The 21795-nt window shown below is 38.5% G+C and overlaps 1 protein-coding gene across 1 annotated transcript in view; it reads left to right on the top strand.

The window, feature by feature from the left end:
* LTK (leukocyte receptor tyrosine kinase) overlaps window positions 1-21795 on the top strand; it is a 96320-nt gene that overhangs the window by 21777 nt on the left and 52748 nt on the right. The window contains exon 2 of the mRNA XM_063398556.1: window positions 18031-18144. Within this exon, the coding sequence (XP_063254626.1) occupies window positions 18031-18144 (114 nt within the window). The remainder of the gene's footprint in view (window positions 1-18030; window positions 18145-21795) is intronic.

Genomic DNA, 21795 nt, shown 5'->3' with positions numbered 1-21795 from the left:
ACTTCTCAACCCCTAAGCCTGCCTCTCCCTCCCAGAATAAATCTGTGTCTGAATGATGGGAACGAGTTTAAATAGAAGACTTGGAAAAAAGGCTATTTCCAGCAGTACCCATTTCTGGAGAAAACGGCAGCAGTAAGAAACCAAAATGATCTAATATATGCATTTAAGAGAGTATTTTATGCAATTGGCCATACTTCTAAGCATAAAAATGTATTGTGCATAACAGCATAAAGTTGCTGAATATTTAGTGACAGTATACAAATGGTTATGTGAAAACATAATATAGCATGCAGTCAGAAATCTCGTATCTTAGCTTCAGCATACAACTTACTACTGAGAAAAAGACAAAAACTTCTAAATTTCATCAGTTTCAGTTCTGTTGATGTTACAAGTAAATACCAAGGTTAAGAAATATGTAGCCAATTCAGGAAGCTACATTAAATTCCTAGCAGTGTTAGTCTATGGTTGGTGTTAGTTTACTCAAAAGAAACAGGAAAAGTTTCCTTTTATTAGCTGTTACTCTGGTTTATTTGCAATTGAGCTGGAATAATTCCTACACAAATGCATCTGGATAGACTTTAATTTATGTAAATTAAGTGACACACTAAAAAAGTTGAGAGCAAAGTTTATTCTCTTTTAATTCAGATGAGGCTTTCTCTACTTCCCTCATTTTCTCAGGTGCAGTGATAAGGTGGTAATTAAAAGGTGTGTGAACATACATATGAGGTTTTGGAAAGGTTGTTTATTTTGAGAGCTGCTAGTAGGCTGTATGAATTTGGGTGAGGACTGGAAAGCCATAGTTGAGCTGTGAGTTAGAGCTATGAATGTTCTGGGATTCCTTTAAATCAAGTTCATGCTGTGTGTATTGTCCAACTATTACTCCAAAGAAAGAAGAAAAGGAGCATCCTCAACATTGTTTTCTGTTCACCCCAGCTGAATAATGCTTTTGTCACATGCATGGCACTGTGGGCTCTTCTGACAGTGTCACTGGGGTTCTCTGGAGAGGCCAAGCTTTGATAGGCAAGTGCCAAGGTACTGTGGGTTTGTTTTAGATGTGTTTTAACACTCTGGCTAAGGTAGACAAAAGCAGGCATCTTACAAGAGAGTTAGATCATACCAGCTATTTCTGTGATGCAAAAGTCACTTAGCTGTCCCTGGATTTGTAGGAAATGTAGGACCTTGTTATAACAAGGTTCCTAAATCCCTTAGCAAGTGGAAGTTCATCGCAGTCCTGATAACTTTTTATTTATTTTTATCCTTCAAAGAAAAATTATGCTTGTTAAGGAGAGGGACTCTTTCTCATGATTCACCACTGGTGTCAGCAGAGAAATATCTCCAGTTCACTTTTGTTGGCTGGGAAGTTAAGATACTTGTCCTTGGCTCTATTGGTAAGAGTTCAGTTCTGAAATGCTGAGATTTGTCCCACCTACCTTGTCCAGAGAGGATTCAGTTCTGTTGCTAACTCACAGCTGGCAGAGATGCAATGAACTGCTTTTTAGAGGTATTATTCTCTGCCCAGTGTGTGTGTACAGGGAGCCTCTAGAGAGACCAGGTGATTTCATTTCTCCAGAAATGAAAAGTAATCTTGTTTTACTTCTAGTTTTTGCTTTCTTTGCAAACTACTGCACTGTTTGGTACCCGTAACAGCAATCATCTGCATCAAAGCTTTCAAGATGGCAAAGAAAAATCCTCCAATCCAAAATCTCATTCCCTCTTTCTTTAACCTTGAAGGACAGAAACTTCCCTGTTCATTACCCTACAGAAATATGTGGAGTGTCAGTATGGTTGAAGTGGTGGGAAACAATGCTGTTAATAGTTCCCTGCATGTACATGAGAACTGGACAGGACTTTTGGAAACCAGTGAGGGGGTGAAGAATTGTTATTCAGCAAACAGCCTCTTTCAATAATGACTTTCATTAAATGTTCAGGGTTTTGTGTACAACACCAGAAGTAAGACTAGTGAAGTATGAGTCTGTGTAACAACAATGGGATACAAGAAAGAAGCTTTCTGCTCTCTCTTAAAACTTGTTTACAAGTTTAAATTCATCCTAGAATGTGTTCCACAGCAACTGCACCGTGACCACCGTGCTAGAACAGAACCAAGGTGCAGCTTCAGATCAAAGGAAAACAGCCATCACTTTCAATCTTTTGGTAGAGGATTGATGGAAAGCAATTCTGTGTGTGTTAACTTTGTGATTTGATTTGATTGGCTGATGCATTCATTTGGTGATTTCAGAATCTGATTATCTAAGACACCACCATTAACCTATTTGATTTATTGATCCATATTCTTTGTGACCTGGCTATAGTTAGATTTTAATTTAGAGAATTTAAACTAGTTTTGACCTAGTAATATCTTGGTTTGTTCTTAATATTTCCTTAATAATTTTTAGAAAGAAAATCTCTACAGAGTGCACAGATCTATGTTTTGTGTATTATTTGCTCTTTAAAACCCAGAAGCCTTCAGGGAAAAAATGTAATTTAGTTCTGGTGTTTGAAAGATATGGCTCTCTTTAAATTAAATCCTTTGTTCCCACATATTGCACAATATTTCAAGCAGCAGGGAAGTAATACCCTGTAAGTTGCAGTTGCTCATTATAAAATCCAAAATTAACTAATAGCAGGTAATTATCCGCAAACTGTCAGTCACTCATTTCAGTAAATCTCTTAAATACATCAGTTCATATGCATAAACCCCAGTCCTTACTGTACTGTGAACTGAGTTAACAGAAATATAATTAGCTAAAGAGAGCAGCATCTAAAATCCCAGCATTTAGTTCCACTGAAATATCATCATGATGCTCAAAATGAATCATCAAATTCACTTATTTGGAGACCTGGTTGGAGGTCAAAAGCGTTTGTAATTTAACAGGCTTCTTCAGTGAAAGTCAATTATTTCTGAGAGAGTTGTGAGTGAATGCAGTGTGCAAAGGAGCAGGAAGAGAGAGAAAGCTGCAAAAATATCATCAGTGGGTGGGAATTGAGACTGGATTTCAGTAGAGAGGGGAAAGGCTCCTACAAATGAGGGTTGGTTCTGCAGGAAGTGGGAATATCTTATATGTCTAGGAGGGCACTTTGGCTGTGTATTGCTTGAAAATATGTAGAACACTGCGAAGTGTTGCTGTGTCACTAACGCTGAAGCAGCCTTACAGCCTGATTTCCTCATGGCTCTGTCTGGTTTGGTGCTCATGCCAGACTACATGGACTTATGCAATGGTGGTGAAGCCTGCCAAGGCAAGGAGTCCTCAAGTGTGTGACTTACTGACAGCAGATTTATTTGAGCAGGCAAGCCTGCTGCAAGAAAAATCAGAGTGCTACAGGACCCACTGAATCCCTTGGGTTACTGAGGACAAAGTGTCACAGATCCAGGCAGCCCTGTCATGAGAATTTAGATGAGAAAGGACCACAAAACATTCAGCTTATCCAGGAGTGCTGGAGAGGCAAAAGAAAAAAAAGTCAAGAGCTGGCTGAGATGCTAAATTCTCAAATCTGAGGCAATGGAGCAGAGCGCCTGATGAGTTTTCTGACCCAGGCCAAGCGTCACAGCCAACGATTAAATCTGATTTCATTTCCATGTGCCAATTCTATCTGAAAAAGATTTGGTTTGAATTGTGTCACAAAGACTGCAGTAGTATTGCAGGAGTGTCAAAATGGGTAACAAGACATGCCCTCTGGTTGTGGGACTAACAAAAAGTAATAGTAATAGTGTGAGTTCTTTTCTCTAAATTGACTTTTCTAGACATCTGAAATCAATTTTGGGCAGCTTAAGTAAGAGTATCCCACAAGCTAAGATTCTTCCTGTTTGATGGAATATGCTGAAAGGAGATTACTTTGCTTAATTTCTAAAATGCTGGTTCAAAACTTTTCAAGCAAATTGTTCTGTATATCAGTCCTACCAGTAAGGAAACCGAGTACTAACTGTTCAGCATGCCTGCTGCCCTGATTTTTAAGATAATAAACATATTAGGGTCATCCTTCTTTGCTCTTCCGTAATTCAGTTATTAGACTGATTTCTAAAGAAAGAGCAGGCATAGGATCTAATACCAGTAGCAATATTTTCCATGAATGTCTCTGCTAATGGTATAATACAATGAAAAAGATGTGCTTTTTTGCTGATCCCCATCCTATGAGCTGCTAGTTCAATTGGATGTTCACTGATGTGCCTCTTTCCTTCCCAGTGTCAAATAACCATGTTACAGGAAATGGCAGAAGCAGCAGGGGCAGAAGAACCTTTATTCTGTGTTGAATGCAAAAACCATCAAGATAGGTCAGAGAAAATTGTTCACGTGAATAAAACTGCTCTGCCTGACTATGTGTTGTCATTACTTTCTCTTTGGCAAAAAGCAAAAGTGATAGGATCTCAGTCACTGGTATATGCAGACATCCACATAAGTGTATTTTCTTGTGGTCAGTGATACCTCTTGGTAAAGGCTACAGTAATGTGTGAACTGCAAGTAGCAATACAAACTGAGACACCACCTTCTTGTGTGGAAGCCCACCATAATTAGAGAGTGGTGTATTTTTCCCTCATCAGTGGATTTAATAAAGAGTGGTGGGTGGGGCTTCTGAGCAAAATAATTTTGAGGTGGTCAGTATTGGTAGCAAAATGCAAATGCTGCTGTTCTAAAAAGGCAGAGGTCTAGTACTCCTTTACATGGTTTCCCAAGATCTAGCAGCTACAGCCTTTGGCTGCCTGAAAATGAAAACCTGATGAGTGGCTTGTGAATGAGAATGTAGCTTTGCTACCGTATAGCAGTCAGTTTTATTAAGTACACTTTACTACTAGCACTCCTGTTATGTTCTGTAATTTCCAGCAAGTACCATATCTCCTGCTTGGTAAAACAGGAATTGATGGCACAGCTTGTGACAGTTGGAGATTATTCACTTTGGGACTCAAGTGATGTATTCCTAAACAATGGACATTACCTGAGGCTCACTTCTCCAGATTCTTAAAATCAAAACAAAACTATTCAAAACAAACACAACAATAACAGCAAAACCCACAAAAAAACCCACCAAAAACCAAACAAATACAAAAAACCCAAATCAAAACAAACCAACAAAAAAACCCCAAACAAAACACAAAAATATTTTATATTTGAGCACACTTCAGTTGTGTATGCCTCTTTTCTCATATGAGTTTATTCTTCTTCTCTCCATGCAACTTATTTACAGTGCTCTTTCTTCATTGTTACTTATCTGAGAGTGGAGGTGTGAGCTGGGAATTTGGCTTCCTCTACATTAGATAGAGCCTGATTCTAATTATCTGTTATCTCTGTGGAATGTATTATTGATCAGAGCTTCTACCTATGCCTAGACTGTTAATAATCAATGAAAGAGCTGAGAATGGGACCCAGTTCTTCAGGTCCTAAGGGTTTCTCTTCCTGTCCTGAATTTCCTAACAGAGGTTTCATACAGCTCTAAGAATCCACAGTCTCATACAGCTTAAAAAGAGGTGGCCAGATGCCAACTTCCAAATAAACAACCTCTGCTCTTTCATTAAAAGAAAACATTATCATTATATTAAATTACATGTCAGATGGTGAAGGTATCTTTCCTTGTGTACAAGATATTATCCTTTGAAGTCACAGAGCCCAGAGTGATTTTAACATGAGGGTGACCAAATAGGAAAGAGGGAAAAAGTAAATAAAACAGTAACTCCAGTTGCTTTTCACATTCCTCTCCTGGTTATAGAAACACATGTGTTTGGATAACAAGTTTCTTGTTACCCACATCTTCCCTGAACATTAATGCCCTATATTCTTTATTTGTTATCTAGGATATATTACCTTTCTGGTATGCTTGTCCATATTGACAGAAAATGTTAACATCACAGCTGTGCCTCGGTGAAATATTTTGAAGTCGGGTACTTCGTCCAAACTCTCGTTGATGCTGTTGTGGGAAAGAGTAAAAGCTTGCCAATGAATCTAGCTGAGATAAAGGAGAAGTTTCATGAAAGAGCTGATGAAAGGCCAATTTTTATCCTGGTGCTAGGTAGTTTTTAGATGAAAGAGATGACTAACAACTGACGACAATCGTACCGTCTATTGCTATTTTTCTTTCTTTTTTCAAACAATGCAAATAAAACTTCTTACTCATAACACATCAGTACTTAGTAGAATACAGGAAAGTCAGGAAAGTGATCTGGCAAAGCAGGGTGAGAGTCTGTCTCATTCTCCATTTGCACCAATAACTTATTTGGACTTTGGTTTCACACAGTTTCTTGTCCCCTGACCCCTTCGAGCTCAGTTGGGGGTTATTTCTGGGGCTGACAAGTGTTTTTGTTGGCAGCTACAGATTGACAGTCTGGATCACCAAGTATCACAATGTATTTAGCATTCTAGGTGCTACAAGAAAAATAAATCTGTTTGTCCTTGAGTTTATTTTGGCTTTTTTGGTGCTGAACAATCTCTTAAAAATTCTGGACACCTGCTTTTAATCTGAATTGCACAGTTACTACCCTTTAGAGTTTGCTATTGACTGTGTCTTGAGAATTCTGATATTCACTTCAGCTAACTGGGGAACTGAATGACATTCTTGGTGAAGTCTTGCTGTTCTGATTTCCCAGCATGCTAATACTTTAACTCCCTCCCAGTTCACTTTTCTTTAGGGGTAAAGACATCAAGTATAGGCAGCAACAACTGCATTCTCCTTTCTTTGGTGAGTAATGAATGATACATTCCAATAACTATGTCAAAGTACCTGTTATTTGTTCAACTAACCTTGGTACTTTTGAAATTCTTGTTCAAATTAATTAACCAAAATGAGACTGTAGACATAACTATAGTAATCAAAATGCAATTTAAAGTGTTTTGCACTCTAAATAATGTGAAACTTCACTGCAGAAGAAAAGTTGTTAGGACTAGCTCAGTAATAATTGGTACCATTTCTAAACAGATCTCTATTAGAATCAAACCAAGGACGACCAATAAAATGTCATGGTTCCAGCATGTCTCTCATTCTACACTCCATGGTCTGCACCTACTGCTGACTCCTCCTGTGGATGCTTTTTCCATCAAGAGAATTTGTGTTATGTTATAACGAGAATTTTGAGCCTCATTCTTATACTTGCATACTCGCATCAGTACTTTAAATCACTCATCGTGCTTCTGATACCACACTATATTTCAGTACTGTCAGGAGGATTGCAGCTGGGAGCTTTTCCTGTTGCAAGAATTTCTGCCTTCTTTACAGAAGTTCTTCACCTACCAGCACAAATTAGGTGTAACCATGTAAGTGTCTTTATAGAATTGATAGTTTAACAGCATTTTCCACAGTCTCCTAGGAAAAAGAATCAACTATCTGCTACCTCTGCACCTCCTCCCTGTTTATTAACCACTCAGCTCATGTTGTATGTGGGTGAGTGGGTTGTTGGCTTCTTCTTTGTTTTAAAGTTGCTTTTCAGGAGGGAAGGGGTTTCTTGGTTTTGATTAGCTTATTTATTTAATGATGAATTGCAATAATTATGAGTTATACTTCTGCTAGGTTTGTTTAAATCTTTCCTAATGCCTTGCTCCTCCTTGGATTGAGATGAACATGATCACTGAGGCAGTCTCTGGAGTGATTAAACAAAGATGAGTAGAAGCAATTAATTAGCAGGCTCTTTTAATCTTTGGTGTTTCTGTAGGGGTGGTATAACTTTCTTTTTCTTCCCTCTTTGTTTCTCATTAAAAGAAGCTGAGAGGAGAGATACTTTAAAAATAATAGGTGAAGGCAACGATAACCTAGACTTTTTAATAAAGCAGTCAATCATTAGTAAGGGTGCTGGAAGAAAAGGAGATAGAGAGAGTTAGGTGTTATATGATTACTACTGATTCCATAAGGAGAATTTTTTCATTTAAAAGAGAAAATACAGTATGCCAAATAGCAGGGAAGGACCAAACAATATTCTTAAATATTGGTATGGTCAAATGAAATACGTACTTAGTATTTACAAATAGCATCATGTATTAGTGTGACCTTTTTTTTTTTTTTCTTAAACATGACTTTTTCAGCTTAAAACATGTCATTTGATACTTTCCCAAATGGGCTACTTTGGTTACTGCCACATTTTGGAAACAACTGTATGTGTTGAACTTGTTAGTTTATATATCCTGTATCTAATTTAATATCTCAGTGTATTCTCATTGTTAAAAATAATTGTGGTGAATTATTTTTCTTTTTTCACTACTGGGCAGACTTGTCCAAATGAATTTGTGCATATGAATATTACATTTTTCTGTGAAGGCAGAGTTCACAACTGTGCATGACTTCTTCGAGGTAAAACAACTGAGAAGCACTTGGCATGCAGTTTCTGCATGGGGCTTTGAGTATTAACATGGGAATCAGCCAGGAGCATGCAGGTTGTTAGGCATTTCCCTTCTGTTGCCAGTACCCTCTCAGTGTTGCAGAATTCATTCGTAGTCATGTGCTCTTCAGGAGTGAGTGGATTTTAGTAAGTTTTAATGGAATTAGGAGGTGATGTTGTTTCTGATACAAAGTGGATGGAATTGTCTGCTATGTCCGAATTAATTTCTGATCTTTCAATAATCCCCAAATAGTTTCATCAGAAGTTGAATGTTGGACAAAAGCTTATAAGTTTTATTGACCAAAAGACCTGGAGAAGGAAATTAGTGTTGGCTGTGCTAGTTCTTCCTTGTCCAGGTGAACCAGGAGAGCTGATAAGACAACAGTAACCAAGTTTTTGCACCACACTTTTCCTTTGTTTTGCTAAAAGCACCTTCCCCCAGAGGTTGATCCCATCTGTATTATTGCACACAGTGGCTCAGTGCATTAATAACAGGATGGGAATGGAGATCCTTCATTTGAGTAGTGTCTGTTTGACAATGCTGTACCTTGAGAGCCTCTGTTCCTGTCTGGAAAGAGTTATCAGACAAAGGAGTATATTAAAAAATCTGCTTCTAATGATATATGGGCATCTTCATAGCTGTCCTGCACTGCTGTGCAAGGGTTAAGTCTCAAAGGGGAATCCTTAGATGATGAAAAGCTGTTGACAGTCATCCTTGTGTCATAAGTAGATCAAGGAAAAAGAAGTGCAGGAAATGTGACTTTGTGCTTGGATACCTCTGTGAGCAAAGCAGCCCCTGAGGGATTCTTAGAGCAGTGCATACATTTCGAGCATTCCTAAGGCTCTTACTTGTAAAACAAGGATGGAAAGGGACATTAAATAACCTCGAAGATCAATGGAGCTCAAGGACAGATTAAAGTCAGTTTTGTGCTTTCCACTTATGTTGTGTGAAATCAAGTAATTGAAAATAATTTTATTTTTACTAAATTTAATTCTACAGGATCAATTTCATATTCATTGTAATAATTTAATCAAGACCTGGATCTGAAAATTGTATTTCTTTCACTTTCCTGCTGGCACACAATTCCTCTTTTTCTGTGAAACATTGCAGTGCTGTTATGTGGAAGTTGAAGGGTGGGGAGATAGAGGTCCTGCCACAGGCTACTAAACACAGAGGCATCCTGAAGCTGGCAGCTGAGCATCTCCTGAAGGACAGATATCTAGCAATTAGGGATCCCACTTCTCTCTCACCTAATTTTGGTCGTTGCTCTTGGCAACTTGCAGAACTTTTTTTTAGCATCTTAACATGGGAGTTTGTTAAAAACTAGATATTCTCTTTCATGGGAAACTGATTTTAGAAATATATTTTTCATTTCTAATCATGATGAAGACTCAAAATCTTAGCATTTTTTCACAAAACAAATTGTTCCAAATTCATGCTTTGACTTTGACAAAATTAGTCATTCAGTATGGCAAAGAGTCTGTTTTGAGAACATTAAAGTATTTTCCTTTAGTTAGGTATTACATCATTTTATTGTATTAATGTTAAAAACTCTAAACTCAGAGCAGATCAGAATGAAGATGGCAGCTTTCAACCTTAGCCAAATGATATCATATTTTCCACGTGATTTTTTGGAAGATACTAGTATTTCCTATTAAGTAATGGAACTGGCATTTCCATGCTATGAGAAAATGGTCGCTCAGCATTTTGCTGTCATCAGCAGAGAATGAAGCTTCAGGCTTCCTCTTTTGAGGGATCCCATCCCTTCTGCTTTTGTCTCTGCATCCACAGGTTTCATATCTTCCTTCACCTTCCCTTGTGACAATGCCTGTCACACCTGCACATGGGAATTCACACATACCTCCTTTTAAGCTGCAATTGGAAAACCCTATGAGTGCTGTTCTAAAGAACGAACCAATTATATTTCTTCTTCTACATTTATGTGCAAGAGCACATCAGTTTGGAAGTGCCGCTCCCTTGGAAGGTAAAATGTATTTCCATCATGTATTCGTGGTTCTTTGCACTGCTTGAAATCCTTCCTTAAGAATTGACACACTCCCCTAAATTTTATTCATTTCAGAGTAATACATCTAATATATATCAGTCATCCAAGTTACATTCCCTCTGGGAGGATGGATCTTTGGCAATTTGCTGTAAAACAGGTGTCTTAGGGTGCAATTTCATATCTCTTCTCTCAAATTACTAGGTCAAATTTAAAGACTCGAGTCCTTCCTCTCTCCCCAGCTTGTCGTCCTTCTGATTTTGGCAACAGACAGTGTGGCCTGATGTGAAAAAGACTGAAAATATTGAAAGGTTAATCTAAAATATTTAACCAATGAGAAAGGAAAATTTTCCTTAAGAATGGATGGTATTTTTATTACAGAAAAATGTAATAGTATTTTGAAGTTTGAAAAGGAAAGAAAAGTTCTTGAATAATCAAAGAATTTCACTTTTTGGTTCATTTAACACTTTTGATTTTTTTTTCTTTTTACTTTTTTTCTTTTTCCCACTTCTATTTTTGGTCAGTTTTTAAGAACCCAAGAAGATCCATATTCCTCATGGGGAAAACACAATTATGCATCTCTTAAATTATTTTAATTTTTTTCCCCTCATTAATGTGAGTGGAGGAGATAGGGAGGAAAAAGTACCAGATTAAGAGTTCAGGATGTGGAATTCTGCTGTTTCTGACAGAGGCGTGCCTTTTACATGATGACATCTCAGCAATGTCCAGCTTTCAGATGCAAGTCTGTGGTCAGGTCAATGGAATCCTACCAAGAAGAACAAAAGTTGAATGCCAGTAGATGCCAGAAAATGTAGCTATGGAGAAATCCCTCTTTTTCAGAACTGACATTGATACAACCTGTGATAGCTGTCAGGATCAAGTCTGCACAGGCAGCAGGAGTGCAGTAGGTGCCTCTTCTACCACTCACCCCAGCCCGAACAGAGGAGAGAAAACAAAAAGTGGAGCAGAATGGAGTTCTTCCAAACACTACATCTCAAATGTCCTTGGAAAGCCTTTGTGCTGTTGTGCAGCATGTGGTTGACTCTGGGCAGCCTAAAAAGAGGTGAGACACAGGCTGGCAAAACCAGCCTTCATTACCTGTGAGTAGTGATCAGTTAGTACTATAAAAATAGACATATGAGTATTGAGCAGCTTAGCTATAAAAAGAGAAATCTTTGCAAGTTAATGTAGCAATATGTGCACACATAAGTAGATGCATGTGTACAACACACAACCAGCAGGATTAAGTAGATGCCATATTTTTGGATTTCAGGAAGTGATTTTGGCATCCTATTTCTCAATAGTAATTAAAATAGTAATTCAGATCTATTTCAGTAGGTGTAGATGTACACTGAAAACTGAATAAGAAATCATAATTACCAAGTTGCTATTCAAAGGCAATATGCCAAGTTAGGGAAGTAGTATAGAGAGGAGGACCCAGGAATTTCACCTTGTGTCCTCGTCAATACTTGAGGTTTGTGAGAAAAATACGGGTGGCATGGGCAAAATTTTTCTGGGTGAGTTCTGTCTAACATCTGTAGCACAAGGTTGGAATCCTGGAATGTAATGTGATTAATGCCAGAGCTTCACAAGTCTTTGCTTTGAAGGGAGATGCAGTGATTTTGTTAGAAGCAAGTATTTGATGCATGAAGGGATGAGGATGCACTCTACAAAGCATTGGGGAGAATAAAGAGCAGTTGCACAAAGTGATTCAGGAAACACCACTATCCAGGGAAGGAACCGGCCACTGAGTGACTGAACAAAGAAAGTGAGGAAATGTGAGACAAAGCAGCATTTTGTGTATCTAGGAGCAGCCAGGAAGCAGCTTGCTGTGAGCAGCAGGAGAGGGGACTGTAGGAATTTTGTACAACCATAAACGTCTAGTCATTCAGTATGTCAGGGAAACTGCAGATGATCTTTGGCAATCCAAGTGAATATTATAACAGGGACTTACTGGTTGTGAAAATCCCTTTGATCTGTTTACCACCCTTCAAGGAAGAGTCCTGTCAGCAGTCAGCAGGTGGGCAAGGAGGTGGCATTCTGTCTCTTGTGGATAGGATGCCAACTGGGATTGCAACACCCAAGAAGGTTCTCTGAAGTGAATAAGCTACCAAGACAGCTACCAAATATAGTCCATAGCATGAATGACGGGGTTTAGCTTTGCAGAATATAACTAACTTTTAGAAATTTTGTAATGGTGCCAAAGAAGGATGAACAAGGTATGTTCTTAGATATCATTCATGTTGTGAATATAAAGCAGGAAGGAAGTTAAGAAACCACCAAACAAATAAAAGCCTGTAAGTATTCTTCTAGTCAGGTAAGTTGTATAATACTTGGGTCAAGGAAATGCAAATCTGTATTCTCCAGCAAGAGGAGACCGTACAGTTTGACTGGCCTCCAGCTCACTGGAGAGGAAACAATCTTCCAGACATGTTAGGACAGACTTTTTCACATGGTGTTAAATTAGCAGCTGGGGAAATGATAGAAAAGCAAGAAATAAAAACACTTGCTTAGTAGAGAGGCAAGGTATTGAGAATAAAATTAAACAAGGCCCAAAGGACTGAAAGAGGAGTTCTCCAACTGCCTGCGACCAATGTGATGAGGCTGGCTAATAAACAAATGGCAGTGAAACGCAATTACTAACTTCTCAATTTACAGTGCTGATAAACTGGAATTTCTTAGACTAGGAGGAAGAATTCCTGTGATTGAAATCAAAGGACAGAAGTTTGGAACAGCATTGTATGGCTAAAATGACATTGCCTCTTTCCCCAGCCATTGAACAAAATGATCTTGAAGGTCAATTAATACCTAAAATAAATGTTAGTGGGATTGCTGATGATTGCTATACAATGTCAAGCCCAACTAAAGATCTGGATGAGATAATGACTAGCCTAGCTGTGTGTAAGGGGAGGGAAAAAGGTCTTTTTTTTCCTTGTGTGTGTATGTGAAGCCTTCAACAAAAGTGGCATATTGGTGATTTCATTCTGCGAGCATGGGAGTATACTTGCAGATATCAAATAGATGGCAGTATCAGAATGAAAATTCCCCTGTCACTTGTTAAGATAATATCTTGGATCCATTCTCAGCAGATAAAGAATTGAGATAAGAATTGAGTTCAGAACTAAACTCAGATGTTCAACCAGTGGAAGTGGTTGTGGCTTGAGTACATTTTTCTTGGAAATAGAATAAAAATCTTAAGTGGTCTGATGTGTACTCTTCAGCTGAGATACTTAAATAGCTGGACTTTTGTGCCTGAATAACATCTGAAAGTGCTATATCTTGGTAGTTTCAGAAGAGGTAAATCTCTCAGAATTTAAAACAGTGCCAAAGGAGCTCAGTTGAAAGAAAGCTCATGGACAGAAAGATTCAGATAATAATTGAGTTGCTTGTGTAAACAGTTAGAAATCTACAAGCCTATAGCTGGCAGGGCAGACTATGCTGTTATAAAAAAATAAGGAAAATACAACATTGCTTACACTAAAAGGACGTTGAAAAGTTGAAAGTTTAGCTATAGATGAAAAAGCAAAAGAAATTAAAAAGAAAACAGCAGGAAATCTAAGGAAATTTTCCAAGTACATTAGTAGCAAAAAATATTTTAGCAATTATATGAATCTGTCATAAATGCGTGTAGTAGGTTCATCAATAAAACAGACGAAAAGAAAATTATTCAGTAAATATTAGTATTCTAGGAAAAAATAAAACAATTGACTTTTTCACTGTCGCATAGAAATAATGGGATGGCTTTCTTAACAACCAAAAAAATATTGTGAAAAACCCTGTTATTAAAATGCCCACTTTATAAAGCAACTGGTTGAGACAGTTTCAGTTCAAGAATTTTGAAAGAACTAGTTAAAGAACTTTGAAAGACATCCATGTGTTAATATTTTCAGTAAGTGTGTCAGGATACTGAGGAAATTCTGCAGAACTGGAAGAAAGTTAATGCTGCATTAGTATTTAAAAAGGGTAAATGGAGTAAGCTGCATGACAATACTTAATTACATCTGTTCTACTCCTGCAGAGTAGGACTGCAGGAGTCCTACTGGTAATATTGGTAATATGAAGATTGCTGCCTTAACATCAGTCAGAGTAAAAATAGCAAAATATTATATATAGGATCAAAGAGTTAGAAAAGGGTTTATGATTACTTGTCAGACTACAGGGCTTATTTGAAAAGACATATTGTTGCAGTGTCAGTTTGTCAAATGAGTTTACCAGTGTGACAAAAGCCCTGTAGAAAATTCCACCTTCAGTCACGTTCGGTAACTCTACATGTGTACTTAAGTGAGTGCCTGGTGCAAATTGCTGCGCCATGTTCTGGTTTAAAACACAGACATAAACAGGAATTATTGTCAATTAACTCTACCTGTAAGTTTCCTGTAAATGCAAGTTCTGCGTTATGTACTATTTAGGAGTTTAGGAATAAGTCAGAAGACAGCATTAAAACTGTACTGATAATCTGCCAATAGTTTATAGATTAAGGTAGGGAAAAAAGAAGCCAAGTTCAACTCATCAATGGAACTGGGTATCTCAAAGGGAGCTAATACAGTAGAGGGTGGGAATACATGTCCTGGAAGGAAATATGTCACAGGGACTCTTGATGTCATGGCAGACAATCGACTGAAATAATTTATTTTGGCCCAAATGTCTGATGAGATGGTTGCATGGATTAACATGGAGATCTCGGGAGAGAGAGAATGGCCGTTCTGCATAGCACGACATTAGTGTGCACTGATGTCTGCCTTTCTGCACTTTTCCCTGAAAAATGGGAGAAGGCTCTAGAAGATCCTGAAGCAGCACCTTGTAAGCCTTGGAAAAACTGCATTTTGTTGTGTTGTTCCCCTTTTGACCATTACCTGCAATGTGTCCAGACAGAGTACAACAAGAGTGATGAAGTAAGCAAGGGACTTGGGGTTGAACCAACTAATGGGCAAAGAATAAGAGAGTTTAACAGCAGATTATTTATTGAGCTGAAACTGGAAGTTTTAGGATCATTGAAAAATACTTGAATAGGTAGCAAAGAGTCTTCTTTAGGCTTAGTGTGACTTCCTGACAGAGCTATTAGTCTATACATTAGCTTATCTTCTCAGAGAAATGGTGAGAAATATAGAGTTTCTATTTTGATATTAGATGGAGAATACCACTAGAAAGTGCTCTAAAGGAAGTTACTGTTTTGTCAGAAAGATGTCTTGGCTGATCTGGAACTGAATTCCCATCAGGAGTTCTAAAAGTATTTTCTGTAATTTTCTTCTCTTCTGTAAGGTAACAACAGGATTCAGGAGAAAAATCACCCCTGCAGGTATCTTAATGCTTTTTTTTTCTGTAAGATAGTGAAAGAAATGGAATTACCTTCTCATTGCTGGAGGTTTCTTATTTTATTGAAAAAGAGATGGATTTGTGCTGTGCTGTTAAAAGATCTCATCTCTTTCCTGTGACAGTTGAATATGTTACACTGTTTCTTCCTGATCATTTTATGTTCCTTAATTATAGACTTAGCTTAAAATCATGAATCTCCCTTCTCTATCTTATATTTCTTTTCGTTCAAACTATTGACTTTTGCTGATCTAGATAGAGAAACCATGGAGGTGAAAAGTAATAGTCATTACTTTTTTTTCATGCTGAAATTTATATCATACAAAAATTACATGCAAATATGTGTGAAAGGACATGATGTGGCATTATCAGAAGCGTCTGTGGATTATCAGAAGCATCTTAGAGACTATGTGCACTAGATTTTCAATTCGATTGAAGAAGTTGAATAAAAGAGAAACAAAAATAACTGAGATATAAAGTAAGAGCATAAGCTGGACTACAGGTTGCTAAGCTGCTACTGTGAATCCTCTCCTGCTCAGCTAGAGCCAGAAATTCTTTGCTCTGATGAAATGAATAAATGGAGGACCAACTTCTGTGGGTGCATATGAAGGAATTCCTTGTCTGCCATTGAGTCCAGGGCCTTCTATCCAAGTACACTTTGTCAGTGAACTCAGCTGTAATGAGTGCCTTTCCTTCCTCTCAGATGTCCAGTTAGGTAAGCGACATCTTCCCAGGATAGGTGAATACGGTTGTTACACACATTAGAATGAACTCTTGCAATTTTTTTGCCAAAATTGAATAGGGTGTTACTGTTGTTTTTTATCTTATTTGTCTCAGCCATCACTAATGGCAATGGAGGTATTTTCCACACTGAGGGAGAAAAAGCATGTTTCAAGTACCTTAGGGCTTTGTTACTGGTAATCTACCACTGGATCTTTTGCTTGTTAATGAAAAACAAGAGGAACATCCTAAAGGTATCTGTAGGAGAGGGGGGGTGAGACGTGACTGCATCAAATATTTTGTTTAAGTTTTAGTTGTATCAGGAAAAATGTCTCTAGCAGAACTTCTGCTATGACTGTTCAATGTTTGTGGGTCCCATGGTACTCAGGCTATTTCCAAAGTATACAAGCAGCTTGGAGTGTGTGAGGAGACGAGTGGGTGGAACAGACTCTACAGAAAGCCCTGAGGGAAGTAAATACTGAAGCTACAGCAGTGCTGAGCGAAGATCGGGAGATAGAGAGCAGAGCAATATCTCAGAAGACACAGAACATAAGCTGGGAGGAGCAGACCTCAGTTGTCAAAAGCCATTTACATAGCAGAATTTCTTTTAATATAATGAAATAGATTTGTTTGCAATATATGATTTTTTATTAGCATGGATTTTTCATAAGGCAGGCTAAATTTTGGGCACATAATTCCCATTCTTTTTGAGGATTTCATACTGGTATTTAGCACACCTTGCTTATCAGAGGAGTGCCTGTGTGATATGCAGTGCAAAATCAACTTTTCCAATGTTAATGTCCCTAAATATTTGGAAACAGAAGCAGGAAAAAATATAGTGTTTGAAAATTGATCTGTGGAGACCCCAAATCTGTCATCAGTATAGCATGTGTCTGCTGCAGCACAATGCTGTTCTGTTCTAAAACTACACTTCCTTGGAAAGCCTTGAATGACTGTCTTTACTAACATAGTAAAAGATGGAAGGATGCAGAATTTTCAGGCTATGAAACATTTCACAGTATTTTACTCACTTTGTGATGTGTTGTCGTATATACTAAAATGAAAATTGTTATAGCAATTCAAAATCAGACCAGATATTGCTGAAAAACTATATGCAATAGTGAGTGAAACATATGTTCAGGTTTAAGGGGTTTTTCTGTTTATAGATACTGATCCAAGTTTTCATAATATTATTGTTAAAATTGGTTCTGCTTAAAATATCTTAAATGTTAACAATGGCATGTCTGTACATCCTTGTCTCAACTCCAATTCATGTGAATAAGATTCCTGTCCCCTCTGACATGATTTGACACTTTTATATTGGTGAACTCATAGCCCAATTGGTCAAGGTTTGAAAGCAATTCATTTTGCATCTGGATGCCTGTAAACACCTTTTGATAACAAATGTTTGTTTTTGCCAACATGTTTATGACTTCTAGAAAACACCAGGGATAATCTTAGACACAAACTTCTGCATGCTTAGTTCAGGACTTGTGTATTTTCACATGCACAGGTTAAAGAAATAAAATAGCTGTTATTGGTATGAAATGTTATGGAGACATCAGGATGGTACTGCACTGATGCATTGCAATGAAGGTGGGAGTGCTGTAGCAGGGCTTTATTATATATATGCTCATGCTTTACGCTATGGGAGCAGAGTTTTGTATAGCAACATCAAACACATCCCTTCTTCTTTTTATTCTATTATAGCTGCTGTCACCTGCTCTGGATTCCATGAAGAAAACTCTTCTTCACCAAATCCAACTCAGAAGCTCTCCCTGGTAAAAAATAGGATGGTTTCATTGCATCAGCCTTCTAAACCAGGTACCATAAGTCCTCTTCCTTACAGCCTCCTTATTGCTCTCTCAGAAACTAGGTGTAAAATAGATGCTGGCAGTCACACACACCTCTTACCAGAAAGCTGTGACACTGTGATTCTGACTGGAACTAGAGTAATGACTCAGAAAGGCCTGTGTAAACTTAAGGGAATTCCTTATTTCTGTATTAAACAAAAGCAAAAAAGCCCAAGCAAACCAAACCTCAAAGGATCCCAAACAACCCCTCACAAAAGAAACCTACTGCATCCCTCCTCAAGAAACAAACAAAACCCCCAAACAAACAAAACAAATTAAAAAACCCCAACACAACAGGAAAAGGGAAAAGAAAGAAAAAGAATGTAATTTCCATCAGCATACTGAAATCCACTAGATTTGGGGTTGGGAGTTCTTGAAATAAAAGCTAATCAGTGGAGCTGCTTTCCTGTTACTATAGAACAAACTATCTTTTTGATACTGAATTAAGCTTTTTTCCAAATGGAATTTTATTTTCAAGGCATTGTGAAAACCAAGTGAGGGGTGAGATTTTTTAGCATGTGCTCACTGCCTCTTGTCCTGTCAGTGGACACTAAGAATGCTAGCTTCCTCTTCATTCCCTCTCAACAAAGTGTGTGTGCACATTGATAAAATGCCCCTGACCATGCTCTTCTACAGACTGAACAGTCTCAGCTGTGCCAGCGTCTCCTCTGATGAGGGATGCTCCAGTCCCTCAGGTATCTTTGTGGACCTGTGCTGGACTAGTTCCTTGTTCTGTCTCTTCCATTAAGGAGCTGAGCACAGCACTCCAGCTGTGGTCTCACCAGTGCTGAGTAGAGGGGAAGGATCACCTCTCTTGATGTACTGGCAGTGCTCTTCCTAATGCTGTCCAGAGAGCTGTTGGCTGTCTTGTAAGGGTGCACTGCCAGCTCACAGAGAGCTTGTTGCTCACCACGCTCCCTAAGTCCTTCTCTAGGGCTGCTTTCCAGCCAGCCAGCCCCCAGCATGTACTGGTGCATGGGGTTATACCCCTGGGGTGCAGGGCCTGGCTTTTCCTTCAAGGGGGTCCTGTCAGCCCAATCCCCAGCCTGTTCAGGCTGCTCTGCATGGCAGCACAGCCCCATCCTGTCTCAGCTGCTCCTCTCTTTTGTGGCTCTGTGGGCTTGCTGAGGGTGCACCCTGTCTCCTTGTTCAGGTTGTTAATGAAGATGCTAAACAGTAAAGCAAGGCCTCTGGGTATTAGAAAAGCCACATATTCCTCTCAGAAGGTGGCAAGGTGATGTAGCCTTTCCAGAGGAGTGTTCCCTATAGTAATAACTTCAAGAGAATATCTAATTCTTTAAAGTCCTTTTTGACATAGCCTGGACTGTCCATGAGCTTTTTTCAATCCAATCTTCTTTGGAGCATTTTTGTAATATCATCAAATATGATCTTTGCTGATTGTAACAATACAGATCTATTTCTCAATTATAATTTTTTACCTTTTCATTTGTCATGTTTTCTCATTTTGCTGACTTGTACTTGAGGTTCTGTTCATATGCAAGGCTGGATATGAAACACGTGTGAGGTGTTACACAGTGGCACTAGAGGTTTCACCTCTCATTGTTCTCTTTCACTGTGAACACGAGTGTACTCAGTTCTTTTACTCAGTGAGTTGTGCTAAAAACAAGCTTATTGTTGATCAGTCTTTCCACCACAATGCAATGCATGCAATATCTTCCCAGAGAAAACAGTCTTTTTTTTACTGTCAAAAACTTTCCTGATCTGTTTCAGAATCTTCCAGGTATTCAGATTTCTTTGGCCTCAGGTTGTGGCAGACAGGCCTTATAAAGCCCCGAGAGTTGGGAATTAGGTGCTTTTCAAGAGGAAGATTGTGTTCACCTACCTCAGCGGTGAACTGCGTTGTCACGTGAGACATACTCAAAGGATTAAGCCTGCATTGGTACAGTCCTTGCCACTGTAAGCTGAGGTATTAGTAAGGTTTAATGAAATGATTTTGTCATAAACAATAGTTTCAAGTAACTGTCTGTTTGAAAAAGGAATTTTTTCTCTCCTGAGCTTTCACTTTGGTCTCTTTTGCTGTTATGTTGTTGTGAGAGAAATTGCTCTCTGGGTTTTACGACCAACTGAAAAATTATCCGATAAAATATTACTTCTACTGACAATAAATCTGTGGATACTGAGTTAACCTGTCAAACCTCAATAAATTTGAAACAGCACAGCAGGTCTGGATCAGGACTCTGCTTTGTCTCACAGCTATGGGGTTTCTGAGCTATTGGGATCCCTATTTTACCGGGTCATCAAACCATAGCTTGGAGCTGTGCACAGACATTTTTCCCTAGATCCAACAGAGCCAGGAGAGTGGCTGCTGCCTCATTCCTGTGTGCTGCTGGAATCTGGCATCACATAAACACACATGTACACAGTTTGCCAGTTCATCTGCTTGTGGCTTCCATGTAGAAATTATGGGCGGAGCACTGCCCAGGCCTTTACCGAGCTGCACGCATTTGGTGAATTGGGCTAAGAAGATATTTGGGTGGTTGGCCCAGGTGTCAGTTTGAGAGACGCAACAAACTCCCCAGGCCAGAAAGAGCTTAGCAGGAACACTGGGGAGTGTCCAAAGGAATGAAGGAGAAGTGTTTGGGTGGGAGACCGCAGCCTGTGCCAACCCAAAGTTATGTGCAATTCTGTAACATTTGTGTTTCTCTTACCCCTGCTCACTTGATGTTGTTTTATACAAATGAAGTTAGAATTGCCTTCAATAAGGAGAAAATTGATCTGCTTTTGCTGTTGTACTCAAACAATGCTTCCATTTCTTCTTTTTTCTGAAAGTTTAGTTGAAAGTTTAGGTAATCTTCTGGAGGCTCTCAAGTTTTTATTTTTGCCCCACCTGTGCAGCCACAGTTCCTTGTTGTATCTCTGACCATAGTTCTCTCCTTCCTACCTGCCTGTTCTCCACAGGAATAGGGCTACCAAAGGAATAACCCTGTGTCATTCATATTGGCAAGGTTTGAATACCCTCTGAACATTAGGATCCTAAATATGAATGTTTAGTCTCTTAATATTTCTTACTTGGCCTGGGGACACTCTAGTTATTAGTGTAATATTATTATTACTACTGAAAATAAATACCATGCAAATTAATATTGGCTCTATTCAGCTCTACTCTGTGTGGGAGACTTTTGTGCAGCTAACATCCCTTCAGGGAGTTTATATTAGATTGATGAGAGAGCAGTGAATTACTTCTTGTCTGGTTTATAATATGCTGATTATGAAAAATTCTGGCCAAGATGATCTAGTGTTTTAGTACTGTAAGCAGACTCTGGAGTTTGTTAAGAAGGTATTCTTATCCATCCTGCTAGTGGAAAGCAAAACTGTTTAAAAAAGATTTAAAAAAAAAAAGTAAATCTTGCATTGCTAACCTATTTTGCTTGAGACACTATCAAGCTCTTTCTATTGCTAAGAGATGGTTGCCTTTAGAGTATCAGTTCTTTCTTTCTGCCAAAATGCTAAATCCACACAGTTTCAATATTCTTGTTCATATTACTGGTATTATCCTCATTTGGGACTTTGAGTATTTGTGGTCTAGACCTTCCATGGATATAAATTAATTGTTGATACCAGTGGGAGGAATTTGACTTAAATTCTGCCAAGAATTTGCAGG

The sequence above is a fragment of the Prinia subflava genome, chromosome 5, assembly GCF_021018805.1.
Source record: "Prinia subflava isolate CZ2003 ecotype Zambia chromosome 5, Cam_Psub_1.2, whole genome shotgun sequence".
Lineage (NCBI taxonomy): Eukaryota > Metazoa > Chordata > Aves > Passeriformes > Cisticolidae > Prinia > Prinia subflava.
This window is presented reverse-complemented; position numbering and strand designations above follow the sequence as displayed.